The 23,486-nt window shown below is 43.3% G+C and overlaps 1 protein-coding gene and 1 long non-coding RNA gene across 16 annotated transcripts in view; both read right to left on the reverse strand.

The window, feature by feature from the left end:
• MTMR1 (myotubularin related protein 1) overlaps positions 1–23,486 on the reverse strand; it is a 93,793-nt gene that overhangs the window by 3,823 nt on the left and 66,484 nt on the right. For 14 of the 15 annotated variants that reach the window (XM_036016275.1, XM_036016266.1, XM_036016265.1 and 11 more), the window contains 3 exons: positions 22,808–22,900; positions 12,312–12,425; positions 7,629–7,805 (listed from right to left, as the gene is read on the reverse strand). In XM_036016275.1, the coding sequence (XP_035872168.1) occupies positions 7,629–7,805; positions 12,312–12,425; positions 22,808–22,900 (384 nt within the window). The remainder of the gene's footprint in view (positions 1–7,628; positions 7,806–12,311; positions 12,426–22,807; positions 22,901–23,486) is intronic. The other variant, XM_036016273.1, reaches the window with a different exon arrangement.
• LOC118498369 lies at positions 14,876–18,829 on the reverse strand. The gene is made up of 2 exons (XR_004900867.1): positions 15,348–18,829; positions 14,876–15,150 (listed from the first exon to the last, which is right to left on the reverse strand). It is a non-coding gene; the product is annotated as an uncharacterized LOC118498369 (long non-coding RNA).

A 23,486-nucleotide genomic window follows, 5' to 3' on the forward strand; every position in this document is an offset into this window, starting at 1 on the left:
TCATTTGGTTCCAATCAAATGATGGATTGCTTTGCAATCAGGCTCCTGTTACTGACACACATGTAACTTGGCCTCAGAGAGAGCAGACAGTATGGGGAATACAAGTTCACACACACCCAGGGACCAAGAGGAACATTATACATCTCTGTGCAGCGTTTTGGATGTTTTACTGTATGTCATCTTTATTGACAATAAGTCAAAGGCATGCTTGCTCAAGAAAATGCACACCTAGGGGCCAGTCACCCAATGGGTGCTAGCATGTACGAGATATATGCCACGAAGGTTTCGAAGGACACAAGGTATTTGCTGGGCCCTCCTTCCCACCCAGCGATCCTTTGATGGATGCCCAGGAGTCCCTTTGCAGGCAACCAATCTAGCCTGTCCTCAAAAGAAAGTGGCCCAACAAGCTATCCTCCCTGTGTCCCCATCTATCCTCTCAGTTCCTCCTCCTCTCTGCTTAGCCTGGCTCACTGCCTCCATCATGGATGCCCACATTAGCCTTCTTGCTGATCCCTTTGCCACAGCCTTCACTGCCCCCCCCCCATGACTGTCTACCTTAGTGCTACCAGAGAGAGCTTTCTAGAACATATACCAGGTCTTGCCCTACAAACCATGGTGGGAGTAGGAGTAGGGTGCTCCACAGTTTCTGGGATAAAGTGCAGATTCCTATGGATGCTTTACAAGGCCCTCTGAGGCTTGGGCCTGCAAAGCTCTAGCCTTGGATGTTACCAAGCCCAGCCCACTCTCCAACACACTGTGTTCCTGGCACCTAGAAAGTCTCCAAAGCATGCCTGCTGCATTGAGGATAAAAAGCTGTGCCCCATGGGACTGCCTTCCAGTTCTCCCTTCTGTGTAACACAGTGCAGGGAGAATGTAAATTTCAAGGCCGGGACTCATTTTACACTCAAGTCCCCCTACCCCTGCAAGCTCTCAGAGAGGCTAAGGACCTTATCCCACTTCAGGTATCAGATTACCATCAGAGATAGAGTCACCACCAGAAACAGCATTTGGCCTTGGCTTAAGGGCAGCCTTCCCTTCCATGACTGTCTATGCCAGGGAACCTTGTATGACTGACTGGCCACTAGGCGATGAGTTGCCCAAGGCATGGGCCAATCCAAAGAGGGAAGGGGAAAGGATTTGGGGACCATACTTATGAGGAAGCCTTCTGGAGACAACAGATGATTACTAACTGATGCCACAGAGCTAAGGATGGACGCTCATTGGTACAGGCATTAGCACTAAACATTTGAAATGAGTTACTAATGGCTTACTGGCCACAGGTAAAATTAACCTATATTTAAAACACTGGCCACTGACCAAAGAAGCTGACTAAATGTATACTCTTTGTTTTCATGGGGTAAAGAGCTGAGACTGTGTCTTTCTGGCTTCAGATGTTCTTTCAATAAAGAAAATATTTTATAACTCTTAAAAGTTAGCATTTTTGCTATTCAGAAGACACACTAAACCCAGAACCTGTTTGGTATTTAGAAACGCACTCTGGCTGCCTTAGTGCTAAGGTCCCCTTAAATCAATGTAGAAATGCTCATGGCTCTTGCTGCTCCATGCTGTTAATAACATAGGAAGCAGCTAGTGGCCCCTTGTACCACGTTACAAATTTGCATGGTACATGGTAACAGCAGCTGGGGCCCTCATATAGTAAATGGAGGGGAGTTTCAGTTCAGGAAAGTTTGCTAAAGAAGGTTCTCAGATCACCAGCAATTGGCACCATGAGAGACAGAGGGCAGGGAAAGCATTTCCATAGTTGGAAAAGGGGTGGCTATAAGGGGCAGCCTGTGGAGCATGGAGTCCATCAGCCTGGGAGGAGGAAGTGGCAGAATCACAGGTACAGTGGACTCCTGGTATCTAGGGCCTGCTCAGAGAGAAGGACAAGTACAGTGCTGAGCATGCCCTGATCATGGTGTTCTGGAAAACAGGCCTCAGGTCTTGAGGGTGGCATGGCTGACTCAGGTTCTAGAGTAGGAAAGGGCTTTTGTAGCTAAAGCTTTGTGGAACAAATGAAATGAACCAGGAACAGGAAGGACAGGCAAGCGATGAACACCTTGGGCTGTGATGTTAGAGAGAAAGGGAGCTAGTCAGGAAATGAAAAGCAGTGCCATGGGCAGTACTTTGCATCTCTCAGAGCCTGGAGCTAAGTGTACAGTGAGTGAATTTTCCAGTATGGAAGAAATGTTACTGAAGTGATGGTACCTTCCAAGTACCAGGCCAACTGAAAAGAGAAATAACAATTGGTCTTCCCCATGGGTAGTGGGGCTTGGGGATTGTTATGGGTTGAACTATATACCCTCCATTCATATGTGGAAGTTCTAATCCCCTGTACAACAGATTGTCACTGTATTTGGAGAAGGGGTTTTTACAGAGGTGATCAAGTTAAAGTGAAATCATTAGGGTGGACCCTAATCCGATATGACTGGTATCATTATAAAAAGGGGAAATTTGGACACAGAAACACACATAAAGGGAAAACAATGTGAAGAGACACAGTGAGAAGATAGCCATTTACATGTCAAGGAGGGAGGCCTGGAGCAGATACTTCCCTCATGGACCTCAGAAGGAACCAACCCAGCTAACAACTGATCTTGGACTTCTAGCATCCAGAACTGAGAGATAATAAATACATTTCTGTTGTTTAAGCTACCCAGCCTGTGGTACTTCATTGAAACATGCCTGTAGAGCAGGAGTCCCCAACCTCTTGGGTGTGGACCAATACTGGTCTGGGCCTGTTAGGAACTGGGCACCACAGCAAGAAGTGAGCTTGAATGTAATGTGCTTGAATCATCTCAAAACCATCCCTCCCACCCAAGTATGTGGAAAAATTGTCTTCCACAAAACTGGTCCTTGGTGCCAAAAAGGTTGGGGACTGTGGATGTAGAAACTGTGAAGACACTGAATGAGAGGGAAGGATTGAGAAGGAAGAGGGCAGAGGAGAAAGACAGATTTGTATATCTGCGGCCAACAGAAGTGATGATGTGAAAACCCTAGAAACGGACTTCCAGCCAAGATGGAGGTGTAGGTAGACACAGTGTGCCTCCTTGCACAACCAAAATAAGGACAACAACAGTTTAGAAACAAATAACAACCAGAACTGACAGAAAATTGAACTGTATGGAAGTCGGACAACCAAGGAGTTAAAATAGACACATTCATCCAGACTGTTAGGAGGAGTGGCGTTAGGCAGCCAGGTGGAAAGGGGTTTGCAGCACAAAAAAGTGGTGGCACTGGGCATGCAAGACGGCAGCGGGAGGACCCTGGGCACACAGGCAGCAGCTGGCAGACCCAGTGAGGCAGTGACTATGAAGTGAGGAGCTGCACACAAGGTGGCTGACTGACCAGGCAGTCCCACATTCGCATGCAGATAAACCAGGCAAAACTGGGGAGTGACACAGACTGTGCAACTCAGGGTCCCAGCACCAGGAAATAAGCCTCAAAACACCGACTGAAAACACCTGTGGGGGTTGAGGTGCAGGGAGGGACTCCCAGCCTCACAAGAGAGTTTGTTGGAGAGACCCACAGGATCCTAGAACACACACAGGACCACCCACTCAGGAATCAGCACCAGAATGGCCCAGTTTGCTTGGGGGAAGCGGCGGAAGGAACTGAAATCCGACAGACCAGAGCAAGTGCCATTGTTCCCTCTCGGACCCTGCCCCCACATACAGCATCACAACCCAGTGACTGGGTTGCCCTGCCCTGGTGAACATCTAAGGCTCCGCCCCTCATACATAACAAGCACAACAAGACCCAAAAAAATGGCCCAAATGGAAGAATAATTAAAGCTCCATGGCAAATACAACTAAGCGACCAAGAGATAGCCAACCTATCAGATGCACAGTTCAAAACACTGGTGATCAAGATGCTCACAGAATTGGTTGAATTTGGTCACAAGTTAGATGAAAAAATGAAGGCTACACTAAGTGAAATGAAGGAAAATGCACAGGGAACCAATAGTGATGGGAAGAAAACTGGGACTCAAATCAATGGAGTGGACCAGAAGGAAGAAAGAAACAACCAAACAAAAGAATGAAGAAATAAGAATTCAAAAAAAATGAGGAGAGGCTTAGGAGCCTCCAGGACATCTTTAAACATTCCATCATCCGAATTATAGGGGTACCAGAAGGGGAAGGGGAAGAGCAACAAGTGGAAAAGTTATTTGAACAAATAATAAAGGAGAACTTCCCCAATCTGGCAAAGGAAAGAGACTTCCAGGAAGTCCAGGAAGCTCAGAGTCCCAAAGAACTTGGACCCAAGGAGGAACACACCAAGGCACATCATAATTACATTACCCAAGATAAAAATTAAGGAGAATATCCTAGAAGCAGCAAGGGATAAGGAGACAGTTACCTACAAAGGAGTTCCCATCAGACTGTCAGCTGATTTCTCAAAAGAGACCTTATGGGCAAGAAGGGGCTGGAAAGAAGTATTCCAAGTCATGAAAGGCAAGGACCTATATCCAAGATTGCTCTATCCAGCAAAGCTATCATTTAGAATGGAAGGGCAGATAAAGTGCTACTCAGATAAGGCCAAGTTAAAGGAATTCATCATCACCAAACCCTTATTATATGAAATGTTAAAGGGACTTATCTAAGAAAAAGAAGATAAAAAATATGAACAGTAAAAAAAGACATCAAACTCACAGTTAATAACAACCATACCTAAAACAAAAGCAAACTAAGGAAACAACTAGAACAGGAACAGAACTACAGAAATGGAGATCACATGGAGGGTTAGGAACAGGGGAGTGGGAGGAAGAGAGAGGGGGAAAAGGTACAGAGTATAAGCAGCATAGATGGTAGGTAGAAAATAGGGGGAGGGCAAGAATAGTATGGGAAATGTAGAAGCTAAAGAACTTATGACACATGGACATGAACTAAAGGGGGGAATATGGGTGGGAGAGGGTGTGCAGGGTGGAGCAGAATGAAGGGGGGAATAGGACAACTGTAATAGCATAATCAATAAAATATATTTAAAAAATAAATAAAACCCTAGAAACACACTCCAGATGGACTGCCAGGAAACCCTAAGAATATTAACTCAAAAAAAAAAAAAGAAGAAGGAAACAAACTTCAAGTTCTAGCCAAGATGGAAACATACATAGAAATACTTCATTTCATGACAGAACCAAAAAAAGGATAACCACCAATTTAAAAACAATAAACAACCAGAAATGCCAGAATAGGAAACTGCATGGAACTCCAACAACCAAGGAGGTAAAGAAACTTTCATCCAGACAGGTAGGAAGGGTGGAGACAGGTGGATGGAGAGGACCTGCAGCAAGCTGGTGGCCTCAAGGGTGAGGAGGGGCTGGCTCACCAGGAAACTAAAGACTCAAAACCTATAGCAGTAAAATATTCTGAGCATTGTGAAGGTGGGAGAAATGCCCAGTCTCACAGGAGAGTTCATTGGAAAGTGGGGCTATTGTGGAGTCAACAAGCACCATTGTTCCCTCTCTGACCCCTCTCCCACAGCACCACAATGCAGCAAAGAGGGCTGCCCCACCCCGGCAAATACTTAAGGCTCCGACCCCTTAAAACATAACAGGTGCACTGATACAAAGAAATGTGGCCCGAATGAAAGAACCGGTCAAAACTCCAGAAAAAGAGCTAAGTGAGGAGGAGATAGACAACCTATTTAATGCACAGTTCAAATTACTGGTACTCAGGATGCTCACAGAAATGACTGAGCTTGGTCACAAAATGAAGGAATAAATGAAAGGTACACAAAGTGAACTAGAGCAAAATATAGAGAGAACCAACAGGGAAGGGAAGGGAAGGAAACTGGGACTCAAATCAACAATCTGGAACAAAAGGAATAAATAAATATCCAACCAGAACAGAATGAAGAAACAATTTTTAAAAATGAGGAGAGGCTCAGAACCTCTGGGGCAACTTTAAGCATTCCAACATCTGAATCACAGGAGTGCCAGAAGGAGAAGTGGAAGAGCAATAAATTGAAAACTGACTTGAACAAATAATGAAGGAAAACTCCCCCAATCTGGTGAAGGAAATAGATTTCCAGGAAGTCCGGAAAGCCCAGAGAGCCCCAACGAAGTTGGACTAAAGGAGGAACACACCAAGACACATCATAATTACATTACCCAAGATTAAAGATAAGAAGAGAATCTTGAAAGCAGCAAGAGAAAAAGCAGACCGTTACTTACAAGGAGTTCCCATAAAACTATCAGCTGATTTCTTCAAAGAAACCTTATAGGCAAGAAGGGGCTGGAAAGAAGTATTTGAAGTCATGAAAGGCAAGGACCTGTATCCAAGATTGCTCTATCCAGCAAAGCTATCATTTTGAATGGTAGGGCAGATAAAATGCTTCCTAGATAAGGTCAAGTTAAAGGGGTTCATCATCACCAAGCCCTTATTATATGAAATGTTAAAGGGACTTATCTAAGAAAAAGAAGACAAAAAATATGAACACTAAAATAACAACAGACTTATGACTATGAATTGAACCTAAAAAAAAAAAACCAAAACTAAGCAAACAACTAGGATAGGAACAATCCCAGAAATGAAGATCACTTGGAGGGTTATCAGTGAGGAGGGGGAGAAGGAGAATGTGGAATAAAAGGTACAGGGAATAAGAAACATAATTGGTAGGCATAAAATAGGCAGGGGTAGGTTAAGAATAGTATAGGAAATAGAGAAACCAAAGAACTTATATGTACAACCTATGGACATGAACAAAACGAGGTGGGGAAATGCCGAAGGGTAGGGTGTGCAGGGCGGAGCAGGTATAAAGTGGAGAAAAAATTGGGACAACTATAATAGCATAATCAATAAAATATACTTTAAAAAGAAAGCATAAAATAAAAGTTTCAAAAATTGAAAAAACAAAAAAAAACTTCAGCAGAAAGTCATCTGTCCACAGAAGTGAGTGCTTCCTCCATCAGTCTGCTCCCCACCTTGCAGACTGGGCACCTATGTGAAGAAGATTGGGGGTGGGGCAGGACTATGTAGAGGAGAGGCTTGGAGGAGCACCTCAGAAACCCTAACTGGTAGTGCCTGAGTCACAGCCCAAGCTCAGCCACTGAAAACCAAGGGTGACCAAGGCTTGGCTGCCTGGCTTTGATGGCACTGTTCTCTAATGTTTTCAATCTCAGAAAATGTTAGAGTGAAAAAGTGTCACAGGAGGAGGAAACTACCCCTTCTTCAAGTGGTACCTGTTCTGTGACTCAGCACAGGCTGCCTTTTTATTGTACTACCAGAATCTAGAAACTGGAACCACAATGCATTTTTCAAATATCCCTCCACTGACACCACATGTGGTACCCTGCATAATTGGTACTGCTACCCACATAAAACCTCTGAGTCATGTTCTGGGAAAAACTAAGTCAAACATGGTAGCTGATAATACTTCATTCACGTGCCCATCAGCAGTAGAAGACAGAGGTGCTAAAGTTTTTAACTCCAGCCCAGCAAACAGCATCTCAGTTGGTGTGTGGAAGGAACCTGCTTGAACATGAACATAAAGGGTTGAGCCCTGAGAGACAAGGGCAGAGGGTCTTCAGTATAATGTTCTAAAACCTAGCATGCACCTATTACTGTAACACCATCTTTACTTGAACAGAAAGACATGCTCTTTTGAAAAGAGAAACAAAAAGATACCTGAGGCCTCATTCGTGGATTCCATCGCACATAATAGTTTACCCATAATTCCAAATGACTCAGACTAGCAACAGGATATAAGATGTGGTTTTCATAATTCACAAAGAAGGGATTAGAAAATTCATCAAGCTGGCTATTGATATAAGACCATAAGGATATAGTCTTTGTGGGTACATCCTGAAAAACAAAAAAGGAATACACTGAAATAAGTTCAGCTTTTCTTTATATATTCTCAAGATTTTGTATTACATAAAGAAAAAGATTTGTATAATGAATGAAGCAAGTTCAAACTGAAATTCAGGAACATTTACTAAGCCCCACACCTATCCCTCTGTCATACATTGCCTCATTCAAGGGATGACATGAAAACACACACTGATTTCTATCCTAGAAAAACATACTGCTGAATTTGATAACATCTGGCAACTGTATCTGTGTGAAGGCAGAATGAGAACTTGCTAACAACCATGAAATGATGGGGCTCATCCATAACAAATACACTTTAAATTCTGGTTTGCAGTTTGCTTTTGTGACTCTCAATATTAAGGACTGTGGGCAGAATTTATAGATAAGATTCATTTCATGGAAAACCACAGCTATCTTGTGAAAAACATGTCAGAGTAGCAGGCTGGAGAAGCCTTACATAGAGGAATAAATGTATCATTAAATTATATCTCCCGACCACCTGATTTTACAGTGCACTGTTTAGAAATACCGTAACATTTACGTTGCTCATGTGAATGAAAATGCCTAAACCCACAGGCATGGCAGGGCAGCTAAACATTAAACATGGATCAAGCACAGTGACAAAATCAAAATAATAAAATGGTGAGGCCAAGAGCATTTTCTACCATTCTGTTGTTCCCAAGATAGCTGACTTCCTCACAAGGTATCCAGATACAGAAAAATCAATTAGGACCTTTTCATATTTTTTAATTTCTTGATATTTAGAGAGAGAGAGGAAGGGAAAGTAGGATAGAGAGAGGGAGGGAGGGAGAAGGAGAGGGGAGAGAGGGAGAGAGATTGATTTGTTGTTCGACTTATTTATGCATTCATTGCTCTATTGTATGTGCTCTGACCAGGACCAGGATGGAACCTGCAACCTTGGTGTATTGGGATAGTGCTCTAAACAACTGAGCTACCCTTCCAGGGTGGACCTTCTCATATTTTATATTTTGTATTTACAAGAGAAACACCACCAACAATTCAAGGGACTCTCAAATCACCAAAACAAATTTGGAGGTCTCAACTTTCCAACTTCAAAACTTACTACAAAGCTATAGTAGTCAATACAAGTTGTGCTGGCATGTGATGGATATACCTATGGATCAATGGAATAGAAAAGAAACCAGAAACAAACCCTCACATTATTTCAACATGAATGCCAAGAAAATGGGGGAAAGATGATAGTCTTTGCAACAAATGGTGATGGGACAACTGGATAACCACATGCAAAAGAATGAAGTTGGACCCTTACTACACAATATATACAATGTGTAACTGAAAAAATGGATCACAAACCTAAATCTAAGAGCTAAAAGTATAACACTCTTAGGAAAAAAAACCACTGGCCCAAATCTTCATGACTTTGGGTTACATAATGCTTTCTTAGATGTGACCCTATATAAGCACAAGCAACAACAGAAAAACATAAATTGGATTCTATCGAAATTAGAGACTTGTTTCAGATGACACCATCAAAAAATGTAAGCACAACTCAGAATGAGAGAAAATTTTTGCAAATTATATCTGATAAGGGACTTATATATATAAAGAATACATAAGGAACTCTTACAACTCAATAATAAAAACACAACCCAATTAAAAATAGGAAAAATCTCTGAATAAACATTTGTCCACAGAAGATACACAGATGGCCAATAAGCACATGAAAAGATGCTCAGCATCATTAGTCATCAGGGAAATGCACATCAAAACCACAATGAGATCCTACTTCATAGCCACTGGGATGGGTAGAATCAAAAAGACACAATAAATGTCTGCAAGGATATGGAAAATGGAACCCTTAGACATTGTTGGTGAGTGAAATGTTGCAACAGCTTTGGAAAACATCTGGGTTCCTCAAAAGGTTAATACATAGAGTTACCACATGACCCAGAAATTCTACTCTTAGGTATCTACCCAAGAGAAATAAAAACATATGTCCACACAAAATCTTGTACATGAGTGTACATAGCGGCATTATTCGTAATAGCCAAAAGTGAAAACAATCCAAAAAAATCCATCTGCTGATTAATAAACAAACTGTGGTCTCTTCATAAAATAGAATATTGTTCTGCCATAAAAAGGAATGAAGTACTGACACATGCTGCAACATGGATGAACCTTGAACATATGTTGAGTGAAATAAGCAAGTCACAGAAGGACAAATATTTTATGATTCCATTTATATGAAATGTCCAGAAGAGGTCAATCCATAGAGATGAAAAATAGTGTTTTCCAGGGGCAGGGGACAGGTTGGGGCATGGGACATGATTGCTAATGGGTCTAGGGTTTTTTTGAGGGTGATGAAAATTTTATGAAAGATGGTGATGGTTGTACACTCAATATACTAAAAGTCATTGACATGTATACACTTTTAAAGGGTGAATTGTGTGGTATTTAAATTATATCTTGAGAGTTTTTTTAAGAGTCCATTTTGACAAAAAAAACATATAAGAACCTAAGGGTTTAAATTCTACATATTGTACATATGAACGCATTCTGTTACCGATTTTTTAAAAAAATGGTTTTATTGAGATAAAAGTTGCACACCATGGAACTGATTTTTTTTTCTTTTTATCAAACAGCTCCATCACACAGGGCCCACGGGAATGTAGACTTATCCTGATCACAGTGGGAAGCCACAGGGAGGTTTCAAGCAGGGAAGAGGCATATGATGGCACTAAAGTTTGGGAAGGCTACCCTGGTTGCTATGTTTAAAGTGGGCTATTGGAGATCAGAAATGGTGGGAGCTAAGTCTGTTCCTGGATAGCTGCCTTAGTCCAGGTGTGAGATGGTGGGACTTGAACTAGGCTTGTGGCTGTAAAGCAGTGAGAAGTGGCCAGATTAAGAATGTATTTGGGGGACAGGGTCAGTAGTACTCATTGGTGAACTGGATGGGGCAGCTGCAGTGAGGGTGAGAGAAGAATTGAAGATGGCCTTTATATACTTGGCCTTGGGATCTCAATGGACAGAGGTGGCATTTATTGAGATGCAAAAGAGCTGGGGAAGAGCTAGATGGCATTTAGAGCTCTGAGACTGATGGAGTCTGTCTCAGACTCCAGAGACCTACAGAGAGAACACAGAGTTTGGAATGATAAGAGAACCCATGACTGGCCCCAGGTGACTCCAACTGAATGTAAAAGGGTTAAAAGGGAAGAGGCTGGGTGAGGAGGCCAGTGACCTGGGGAGGCCAGTGAGCTGGGGGAGAGCATCAAGGAATGAGGGTGTGGTCAACAGTGAGAAGGCTGCTGAGAAACAGAGAGGTGGACACTGGTGACCTACTATTTTCTCCTAAATTCTATAATGTTCTAATATTAGGTTGGCCAAAAAGTCCATTTAGTTTTTTTCTGTAAAAGACTAATTTTTCATTTTCACCAATAACTTGATTGATTTAGATAATTTTAATATCCCATGTGGTATAATGTTAATTGTTCTCAGTTAATGTCTTGATTTGACTGCTATCAACTTCAACTGGTCTACCCAACCTTGGAATATCGTCCAGTGAGAAATCTCCAGCACAAAACTTCCTAAACCACTTTTGACATGTTTGATCAGTCACAGCACCTTCTCTATACACTGCACCAATCTTCTTCTGTGTTTCAGTTGTATTTTTACCTTTCTTGAAATAATATAGCATAATATGCTGAACAATTCTATATTTTCTTCCATCTTCAATATTAAAATGGCTACACAAAAATTCTCCAATTTTGGTAAGTTTTTTTAATGCACGCTGATATGACAGCTGTCAGAATACAATCTAACAAAATTGTTTTGAATGAAATTAAAGACAACTAAGCACACCTAGAGGCATTTTATGAAAAAAAAAAAAACAATCTTTTTAGCCAACTGAATACATTTCACCTGCAGATGGTAGTCCTCTTCTGTTATCCAGAACACACAGTTTAAGCTACTTTTCTCCAACATTTTGTCACTTTTGATCATTTGTTTCTTTTATCCCAAAGTGAGGAGAAAAGGAAGAGGTGAGATGTAACTCTGAGAGACTTGGTATCTGCTGCTTTACCAGTTTGATGGAGAAGTTCAGCTTGTTACTGAAAGGGAGGTTTGGTGCTCATCTACAGACTTCATTTTCCTAGGTCTCCAAGTACCCTTCTGCCCAACAGCACAGAGAATGGAGCCAGTGAAGTGGAAAGTACATGAGCTTGGAGTTTAGAGGGTCCAGGATATAGTACTGACCCTACGCACTTCAGAGAGTTGTGGGCTTGCTGCATCCCAGCCCCTAGCCCTCAGAAAGTAAGGGGCTTTTTTCAGACAACCTGTAAGATTAGATATCTGTGCTGGGGCTGGTGAATCCAGGTAGGTATCTATGCAACCCCTCCATTTACAGACAGCAATAAAGCTACATCCAAGTCCCATCTCCAGTCCCCTTCTACAGTGACACTTAATGTGAAAGGTATCTGAACAACTGGGAAGATTATAGACAGGATATAATGCACTTACCTCTTTGAATAGCTGCTGTTCACAGTTGCTCAAGAAAGTCCCAAAGAGACAGCTATATAGGTGATCCAATATTGTAATCAAGAATAGTTCATTAAATTCAAATGCTGAAGGAAACTTAAATGGAGAGAGAAATAAGGTTAAAACTTCAATGTCTAAGAAAGAGTGGTACCAATATTTTTGTGGAAAGACAGCTAAACTGCAACTTGTAATATAATCAAAGCTTAAAAGGAACATGGGGCCCAGATAACTACCTACAATTTCAAGTTCAAACTTATAGATCTGGCTGAACTGGAAGCAACAAAAATTGTAATCTTCAGTGCCTAAAAAGGCTTATGGAGCTCCCATTTCTCACCATGATGGTAGAACAAAGCCCACATTCACCCTTCTGCCACAAACAACTAGAAAGCTGGACAAAAATATGAAAACAGCTGTTTTCAGAAAATGGAAACTGGCAGCGTGGAATTGTGACCTCCAAGAGGAAGAAATCAAGCAGGAGAGCTGTACCATTGTCCCAGCTTTCTGCCCAGAGGCACATTCTAAGCTATAGAGAATAGAGGGGGGATTGCAGGTACAGCATACCACAGAAGTGACTTAAAGAACACTAGAAAGTCCATATATATGAAAGGAACAAGTTACAATTAAAAATCTTCTGACTTCTGGCCAAGATGGAGGTGTAGGTAGATACACTGTGCCTCTATGCACAACCAAAAGAAGGACAGCAACAAATGCAAAAAAAAAAAAAAAACCCAAAAAACAAGCAGAACTCACAGAAAATTGAACTGTATGGAAGTCTGACAACCAAGGAACTAAAGAAACATTAATCTAGACTTGTGGGAGGGGCAGAGATGAGCAGCCAGGTGGAGAGGACTCGCAGCAAGGCAGTGGCTGGCAAACAGGGTGGTCCCACATTCGCATGCAGATAAACTGGGAGGAACAATTGGGGAGTGAGACAGACTGGGCAAGTCAGGGTCCCAGTGTGAGGAAATAAAGCCTCAAAGACTGACTGAAAACACTTGTGAGGGTTGAGGCGGCAGTGGGAGAAACTCCCAGCCTCACAGGAGAGTTCATTGGAGAGACCCACAGGGTCCTAGAATGTATACAAACCCACCCACCTGGGAATCAGCACCGGAAGGGCCCAATTTGATTGTGGGTAGCCGGAGAAGTAACTAAAAACAGGCAGAGATTGGAGCAAGCAGCACTGTTCCCTCTTGGACCCCTCCCCCACATACAGCATCACAACACAACAATGTGGGTTGCCCTGCCCTGGTGAACACCCAAGGCTCCGCCCCTTACTACATAACAGGCTCATGGAAACAAACAAACAAAAAAATAGCCCAAATGAAAGAACAGATCAAAGCTCCAGAAAAAATACAACTAAGAGACAAAGAGATAGCCAACCTATCAGATGCACAGTTCAAAACACTAGTAATCAGGATGCTCACAGAATTGGTTGAATATGGTCGCAAATTAGAAGAAAAAAGGAAGGTTGTGAAAAGTGAAATAAAGGAAAATGAACAGGGAACCAACAGTGACAGGAAGGAAACCAGGACTCAAATCAATGGTTTGGAGAAGAAGGAAGAAAGAAACATTCAACCAGAACAGAATGAGGAAACAAGAATTAAAAAAAAATGAGGAGAGGCTTAGGAACCTCCAGGATAACTTTAAACATCCCAATATCCGAATCATTGGGGTGCCAGAAGGAGAAAAGGAAGAACTAGAAATTGAAAACTTATTTGAAAAATACTGGAGAACCTCCCCAATCTGACAAAGGAAATAGACTTCCAGGAAGTCCAGAAAGCTCAGAGAGTCCCAAAGAAGTTGGACGCAAGAAAGTACACACCAAGGCATATCATAATTACATTACCCAAGATTAAAGATTAGGACAGAATCTTGAAAGCAGGAAGAGAAAAGGAGACAGTTACCTATAAAGGAGTGCCCATAAGACCATCCCCTGATTTCTCAAAAGAAACCTTGCAGGCAAGATCAGGCTGGAAAGAAATATTTGTGGTCATGAAAGGCAAAGACCTACATCCAAGATGACTCTATCCAGGACAGCTATCATTTAGAAAGAAAGGTAGATAAAGTGCTTCCCAGATAAGGTCAAGTTAAAAGAGTTCATCATCACCAAGCCCTTAGTATATGAAATGTTAAAGGGACTTATCTAAGAAAAAGAAGATAAAAAATATGAACACTAAAATGACAACAAACAGCTATTAACAACTGAACCTAAAACAAAAACATAAAACAATCTAAGCAAACAACTAGAACAGGAACAGAATCTCAGAAATGGAGATCACATGGAGGGTTATCATAGGGGGAATGAGAGGGAGAGGGGGGAAGGTACAGAGAATTAGTAGCATAAAGGGTAGGTAGAAAATAGACAGGAGGAGGTTAAGAATAGTTTAGGAACTGTAGGTGCTAAAGAACTTATATGTACAACCTATGGATAGGAACTAAAGGGGGAGAATGTGGATAGGAGGGGGTGTGCAGGGCAGAGGGGAATAAAGGGGGCAAATGGGACAACTGTAATAGCATAATGAATAAAATATATTTAAAACAATTAAAAAATTTAAACTTTCCCACAGAAACAACTCCATGAACATATACCCCAAAATCCTCACAAATATATAAGTAAATTGAATCTGGAAATACATAGAAGGGGCACTAATACATGACCAAGTGGGGTTGATTTCAAGAAGGAAAGGCAGGTTTAACATTTGAAAATCAATAATGTTCCCAAAAAATCAATTCGTGAAATTCACCATGTTAACAGAATAAGGAAGAAAACCACACGATCATCTCAACTGTTGTGTGGTTTATTTGTTTGTTTTTTAAAAAACTAATTCTTAGCCCTGGCTGGCATAGCTCAGTGGATTGAGCACGGGCTGTGAAGCAAAGTGTCGCAGGTTCGATTCCCAGCCAGGGTACATGCCTGGGTTGCAGGCCATGACCCCCAGCAACCGCACATTGATGTTTCTCTCTCTATCTATCTCCCTCCCTTCCCTCTCTAAAAATAAATAAATATTTTAAAAAAACCTAATTCTTAATGGGGTTTTGGAGAATTCTAACAAAGACTTTTCCATTGCCAGAAGGTTCTAGCCAGTAAGTAGCTGGCATTTAGTAGCCATGAGGAGACAATCTGGAAATGATAATCCTAGCAGTAGGCATGTACTGGGGTCCCACCTTGTGCCAGAATTCCAATACTAAAACACAGTAAAATACTCATTTTGTACTTAATGAAACAAAACCAACTGGAACAAAATGAAATAGAACTGCCCAGCAGTTTACTTTAAAGACCCAGTTTACAATCATAGTGATGTTTGCACACTATCATGATTAATCCTGTCATCTCTATTAGAGTGACAACCAGGGTCACTAATAGACAAATTTATTTTTTAGCTTAAATTTATTATTTTATTAAACCAGGGACAAGCTTCTCAATGAGAAACCATGACCAATCTAGGACTGTCCAAACTCCAGCTGAAATTATTTTCCTCACCAGGATATAACATTATCCAATTTAACCAATTCTGCTTAGCTATCTTGGATTAAGGTCAGCTTCTCTTTCCACCATAAGGATTGTTCTCATAGAAACACACAACTCTGATCTAAAAAGCCCATTAGAATACCACTTCTTCAGAAACCTCTAGAAACTAGCTGCGGTGGTTGTTCCTTCTACCACTCTTGTTCTTGAATAGATGAACTAAATCAGCTAAATCTCGCTGACATGCTAAACATAGCTCTCAGAGCCTTTCAGATTTCCTCTTACAACTCCAGCAACAGCCTCAACATTCCAAATGGCTTTCAAAAGGCCACATGTATTATGCCACTTTCCCAGTATTTTTCTATGCATCTTAGTTCTGCCCTATTCATAAATCATTGCCACCTTGAAATTTATTGATTTTCAGCAAATACATAACATTTGTATATATTGAAACTTTATTAAATCAATGCTAAAAATGGAAAATTATTTTCGAACATGTAAAAATATATGTTTATTAACAGGACAGCTAGGGTTTTATTGACATATTTTTGAAGTTTTCATTTCTAAGCCTGCATTCTGGATATGGGAGCTCGGTTGGGTGCATTCTAGCACCACTGCCTCCAAGCCTTATTCTGGCCTAATGGCCACCAGGTGAGGATAGGCAGCACTCAGCCCAAGCCTGTCAGTACTCATGACAATGGAACACAAGGGCTCCAACTACTCAACTGCTATTTACATTCAAAGGGCATTGTGACATTAAATTCAACTCAGACAACATTTAATTATGGTAAGTAGCAATAGGTAGAGCAATAAAAATGAAAGATAAAATCTCTGTGATGCATAGTTTGTTTTGGTCTCTTCTGGAAACTACACAATTTACCTAAAAAGTATGGTCTCAAACACTCCACAGAAATGCATAATGAAATTCTGCACCTCTTGAGGGACAAAAATCTCAACAACTTATTAAACCTGTCCAAAAGAGTACACTCCATTAAAGTATTGCTATTGTAGAATGTCTTTGAGATTATTTTCTATAGTCCCTCAATTACTTTTCCCCTTAGTTCTTTTTATATTAATTTGTACACAGAAAGTAGCTCAATTTATTCTGAGATTTCTGACAACTTTACAGAGTTAGCTAACTTGATTTAGCAGTAGACAACCTAAAAATAAGTTAATCTTGTTATATTAACACATCTTTTCTAATAATCTACATCTCATTGTGACTTAATTGATATGTAAAGACTGATATGCATGTTTCTGCATCTAATGCATTAATGATATCACTTAAAGATAATTATACACATTTCACGGACAGAGTCTTAGATCTGTGAGAGGCATCTGAAACCTTCTAATCCAAAGCCCTTACTTTCTTAAAAACAAACATTATAAAAATGATACAGATTAGACATGAAAATGGGTTCTAATCAACATAAATGGCAGTCAGATTGAAGATGTTAAAAACACACTCACATTCACCTAGGCATTAGAGAGGAATAAACTACTTTACACCCACAAAATGGTGCTTATCCCTTCAGACACATCAGAATTATTTTTTGTGTTCACCCATTTTATGCAATTTTTGTAAAATGGATTGCATACTTTCTTGCATTAATCTGAATGTAACCATCATTTATTTATTTATTTTTTACTGACTTGGCACCAATATGAAGAGCAGGAAGTTTATGGCACACAAAACAGACTTCTGGCTAGCCTTTTGAGTATGTGTTTGCTGGTACCTGTCACTCATACCAGAGTGCCTACCTCTGAGACCACCCCTCTTACCCCAGTCAGCTGTGATCTGGCACTTAGATGACTATTGAGCCCAGTTAGCTTGGGGCAGCTGGTCTAAAAGTAAGAGTGAGTTCTAAGAGAGGCCCAGGGACTCTGGAAATTTACTTTGGCTGCTCAGATCACCCCCCAACACACACACACACACACACACACACACACACACACACACTTACTTTTCCCTTATTTCTGAAGGTACGTCTATGGTCTCTAGACCCTTGCTACTCCAAGTGTGATCTGTGGACCAGCAACATGACCTGGGTGCTTCTTAGAAATGTAGACTGTAGCTCTGCCCCAGACTCACGGATCAGAATCTCTATTTTTAATATCCCCAAGGGATTTCTGTGCTCCCGTATGTTTGAGCTGCACTGGTCTAGGGAAGAATCCTCAGGAGAGCTTGTGAAACAGTGTTGGATGCCCTCCCCAGCAGGTCTGGGGCAGGGTTGACAATATGCATCTCCAACTAGTTCCCAGGGGAGGTGGCCAAGCCTACAGGGCCCTGGTCTGCATTTGGAGTTATCATCTAGATTACTGATCCTCTAAGTCATGTGCACATCAGGACCACCTCGGAAAGGAACTTTTAAAGAACTACACACAACTAGACTGCTCCCCAGGCCCACAGGAAGAAGGATCTCCAGGGAACAGGCCCAAGCTTGTAAATCTTTGTTTCCAGAGGCTGAGAGTGTGCATTTCAGGTGGATAGCTGTGACTGCTGGTCCTCCCAGTGGCTCTTGGGGAGGAGTACTAGCTGGAGCAGAGAGGGGGGCACAGGCACTGTGGTGGTTTCTAGCCTTTTTCCATCTCAACACCCCCCCACATCAGTAACAGAACGTGGCAGTGAGGAAATGGGACTGGTATTTCAGACTTTCCAGGATGGAGGAGGCAGATGTCCTCTGAAAGGGCTCCAGGGTGATCCTGATAAGGCAGCCAAGAGGATCAATCATGAGCTCCATGGCTGTTGGTGGAGTCATGCTGGTCACCAGCAATCTTTCCCACTGGTTCCCATCATATGATTGGAGCCACCAAGGCCAGAGCTCCAGACCAATAGGAAGCAGAGAGCCCAGACATGGTACCTATCCTCTCTCCTTTCCCCATAACTCCACGCTCAACCAAGCTGAGCAGCAGGCATTTGGGAAAATTTTGTGTCATGCTCTTTCTGTGCTACTCTCTCACTGCCACACACTCTGCCAAACTCGACAATTCTCTGCACCCCTCCCCCATGCCCATCTGCCCCCATCTCTCTGCCTCTTTCTGCCATCCTCTCTCTGCCCTTCTACTTCCTCCTCTCTGCCCACTTTCTCTCTGCCCCTCTCCCTCTGCCTCCTGCCACCTCCCTGCCTCCCCTCTTCTGCAATTCTCTGCCCCCTCTCTGCCCCACTGTGCCTCGCTCTCTCAGCCCTCTCTTTCTATGCAACTCTCTCTCTGCCCCACTTTCTCTATGCCTCTCTGTCCCATTCTCACTCTGCCCCATCTTTCCTAACCCGCTCTCTGAAACCCCCTCTCTTCCCCTCTCTGTCTTTCTATAGCCCCTCCCTCTGCCCCCCTCTTTGGCTCAGTTCCCTCTCTGCCTCTCTGCACCTCTCTCTGCCCACCTCTGATTCTTTCTGCCCCCCTTCACTAATTCTCTCTACCCATTTCTGACTCTCTCTCTCTCTCTCTCCCTCTCCCTCCCCCCCTCTCTTACTCTGCTTCTCTCTGCCACCTCTTCTCTCTACCCCCTCTTCACTCTCCCCTCCTCTCTCTAGCAACCTGCTGCCTCCCTCTCTCTGGCAAACTATGTCCTGTCTCTGCTCCCTTGACCCCACTTTTTGTGCCCCTGCCACCTGGCACCCCTCTCTGCCCCCTGCCAGTACTCTTCCCTGCACCGTTCTCTCCAAACTCTGTGCTACCCCTATCTTCCCCCCTCGGCAACCCCTCCCTACCTCTACTACTCTGTCTCTGTGCCCATCTGTCCCCAACCCGGTCCTTGTCTCTCTCTGAATTCCCTGTCTACCTCACTCTCCACAGCCCCCTGCCCCTCCTTTGATACCCCTCTCTGACCCTCTCTTACTCTTACCTCCTTCCCTCTCTCACTCTCTATTCTGTCCCCTCTCTGCAAAAACCTCTATCTGTCTCTCCTCTTTCTACCCCCCTTTTTTTCTCCCACCTCCCTCTCTGTCCCCTTCTGCTCCCTCTTCCCCCTCTCTCAGCACCTCCCTCTTTCTGCTCCCCCTGTAATTCTCCCCTTTCACGCCTTCTCTCTGCCTCTACTACTCTCTTGGCTCTGCCTCTCCTCCCCTCTCTCTGACCTCCATCTAACCCTTTCTTCCCTTTTTACCCCCCCTTGCTGCCCCTTCTCTCTTGCCTGCTCTGCTTTCTCTGCTCTCCACTCCTCACTCTGCCCCCAAAGTCTCTATCTGCCACCCACCCCCTCTCTTCACCACTCCCCTTCTCTGTCTGCCTTCCTCTTCTCTCCTCTGACCCATTCTTTCTCCATCTGCCATACCCTTCTCTTTGCCCCCTCCTCTCTCTGTCCCATCTTTACTCTCTGCCCTCCTCTCTTCAGAAACCTGTCTTCCTTCTCTCTCCTCCAAATTGAACCTCCCACTCTGCTCTTTCCCTCTGGCCTTCCCTCTCCCCCTCTGGCCCCTCATTCTGCCCTCACCTGTATTCCTCTCCCTCTCTCTGTCTCCCTATACCCTCTTCTCCATTCACCTCATCTCTGGCCCTCTACCCTCTCCCCCTCTCACTCTGTCTCTCCCCCTCCACTTTTGTCTCTTCCCCTCCATCTCCCCACTCAACCTCTCTGCCTTTCCTCCTCTCTCTGCTACCCCATTCCTCCATCTCTGCCCTCAATCCCCTCCCTGTTTCTCCCCTTCTCTGTGTACTTCTCTACCTCTCTGCTTCTCCTCCCATTTGCTTCCCCCTTCTCTACTTCCCTCTGACCTCCCCTCTCTCTGTCTCTCACTCTCTCTGCCCTCAGACCCACTCCCCCTCTCTACATCTTCCTGTCCTCTCTCTGCCTCACCCCCTCTACTTCTACTCCCTTTCTGCCTACCCCACCTCTGCCTATCACCCCTCTCTCCAGAGGCCTCTTAGTGTTCTCTCTGATCTCTCTCTCTGCCCCTCCCCTCTCTGGGTCTACTCCCCATATCTCTGCCTCCTCTCTGTCTCTCTGCCCTCTGTGCTCCCTCTCCCCATTCCTCTCCCCGACTTTCCCTCTTTCTACATTCCTCCTTTCTTTCTGTCTCTCCCCCGTCTTCCTCTTTACCTCGTTTTCTGTCTTTGCCTACCTAGTGTGCCTCTCTCCCCTCTCTGCTTCCCTCTATCACTGCCTCTCCTTTGCCTCTCTGCATCTTTCTGTCCTACACTTTCTCTAACACTGCCTCCTCACTCTTTGCCTTTCTCTCTGCCTCCCTGCTCCTGTATCTGCTTCCCTCTCTCTGCCCTCCTCTGCTTCCTTCTTGATCTCCCCCTCTCTCTGCTTCCCTTTATCTATACCCCTCTGCTCCTATCTATCTGCCCCTTCTCTCTCTCTCCTTTGCCTCTCTGCCAAATTTCTCTGCCCACTCTCTTTACCATCCTCTCTTGTGATGCCTCTCTCTGTCCCACTCTTGTGTTCCTCATTTATCCCACTCTCTTCTCTTTCCTGCCCTCCTCTCTCATTCCTACACTCCTCTCAGCCCCCTCTTTCCTACTCCCCTCTGTCACTTCTGCCACTTTCTCTGCTCCCTCTCAGGTTGCACCTACGGCTGCCTCTCTGCCTAACTTTGCCCCCATGCCTTTCTCTGCCCCTCTCTCCTACCCGTCTGCCTCCTTCTGCCCTTTTCTCTGCCCCCCATCTGCCTCCTGTCTCTCTGCCTCCATCCCCTCTGCCTTTCTCTACCCCTCTCTACCCATTCTGTGCTTCTGCCTCCCTGCCCCCCTCCTCTGCCCCTTCTCTCTGACTCTGCCCCTTCTCTCTCTGCCCCTCTTTCTCTGCTCCTCTCTACCTCTCTGCACATCTATGATACCCCTCTCTGTGCTGCTCTCTGCCTTTCTTCCCCCCTCTCTGCCATATTCTCTCTCTCTGCCCCCTCTTTGACCCTCTCCTTCTACTTGACCCTCTCCCTCTCTCTGCTCCTCTAACTCTCCCTGTCCATCTCTCTGTTCCTGTTTCTCTCTGCCCCTTTTTCTCTTTGTGTCCCTCTGACTCTGCCCCCTCTCTGACACTCTGACCCCTTTCTCTCTCTGTTCCCCCACCCCCTTCTCTCACTGCCCCTCTGCCACTCTCTCTCTCTCTACCATTCTCTGTCACTCCCCGTGTCTCTGTCTTTCTCTCTCTGTTTGGCTCAGGTTCTGTCTCAGTCTCTCTCTGATTCCAGGTCCATTTCCGTGGCATGATCTCCCATCAAGAGGGTAAATCCCCAAATTCCGGTTTGGATGTAGGACATGAGGAGAAAAACAGTACATGCATCATGATCTACTTTGAACTAAAACCCTCCAGACCCAACTGGCTTAGGGAAGGGTGGTCCATGCATCACCCTTTTCCTTACCAGGGCCCTGGGTAATGGGATTTGGGAACAAAGCCCCAGGAGATGACAAAATACTCTGCAGCTTCCTATCTGCCATTGATTCACTCTTGGATAGCCATTTCCCTGGTGACCTTGAGGTTAGAGGGGCTGTGGCCTGGGGCAGGTTGTGGAGACTCCTGGACACCCTAGTTAAATCCCCTTTTCATAACACGCACGTCACTTAGAGTAACGTCCTCAAGGTTAATCTACAGTATACAATGTGTCAAAATTTCCTTCCTTTTTATGACTGAACAATATTCCATTGTATGTATTGACCACATTTGTTTATCCATTTATCTATTGATGGACATTTGGCCTTCAATCCCATCCCCATTTACATTTCTGGCCCAGCAGGGCACTGGGGGCCAGACAGTCCGCTGCACTGACAGAAAGGGAGCAAGAGAGGCAGAATGGCTGAGTAGAGCCTTGGTTTGCAAGGCTGGGGAATAGAATGACTGACAAAAACCACTTGCACAAGAAAAGTAACTTTTGATGAGAAGCTGTTCGTTTCTAATTTTCTGCTTATATTTCTCAGTGAAAATGAATAAAAATTAATTAAATAGTAGGAGTCATAATTCACACATATACACATATCTTCATCCTGAATGAACATGAAAATTTATCTACTCTTCAACTTTAGGATATGTTTGAATCAGACTATATAGGTCAGAAATATATTTGAAATCTCTCACCTGTCTTGTCATTTGCCAAACACAATCAATAAACTGAAGAAATATTGGTGACCGGTCAGCATCTGCATGGTTGTCATTGCCATGGCCCACTCTCTGAACAGAAACAACAGGTTAAAAGTTTTAATGTACACCGTGGTCCTCTCAAAAGTCACTTTGAATTTTCTGGTGACAAGAATTGTATCTTACTCACATGCCCTAAGGCCTAACAGAATTCCTGACACATAATAGGCACTCAAAAATGTTCACTGAATTGAACCAACTTTCATTACTCTTAGGAAACAAAATTTCTGTGTACTATATTTTTATTTTTTTAATTTTTTGTACTATATTTTTAAATGTTGATTGTTTTATAATGTTTCTTTCATATTGCTGGGATCCAGTGTGATAAGGAAACAGCCAACATTTTTCAATGCAAATGATGGGGTCAATCCCAGCCATCACACCAAGTGCACAGTGTCACCATGAGACTACCAATTAGCAGCTCATAAAGCACGTTATGACTGCAATTTTCTCCATAAGTAAAAAAAAAAGTTTTTTCCATTGTTCAGAAATATCAGGAAGTGTGAGAATCAAAATGATTAATACTATACAAATTTTAAGCAATTTTACATGACTCAGAGAACCTCAAATCTCACTCTTGAAGTGGTGATGGGTAGAGTCCTTGCCCTAGGAGTACAAT

Source organism: Phyllostomus discolor, chromosome X (genome assembly GCF_004126475.2).
Source record: "Phyllostomus discolor isolate MPI-MPIP mPhyDis1 chromosome X, mPhyDis1.pri.v3, whole genome shotgun sequence".
Classification (NCBI taxonomy): domain Eukaryota; kingdom Metazoa; phylum Chordata; class Mammalia; order Chiroptera; family Phyllostomidae; genus Phyllostomus; species Phyllostomus discolor.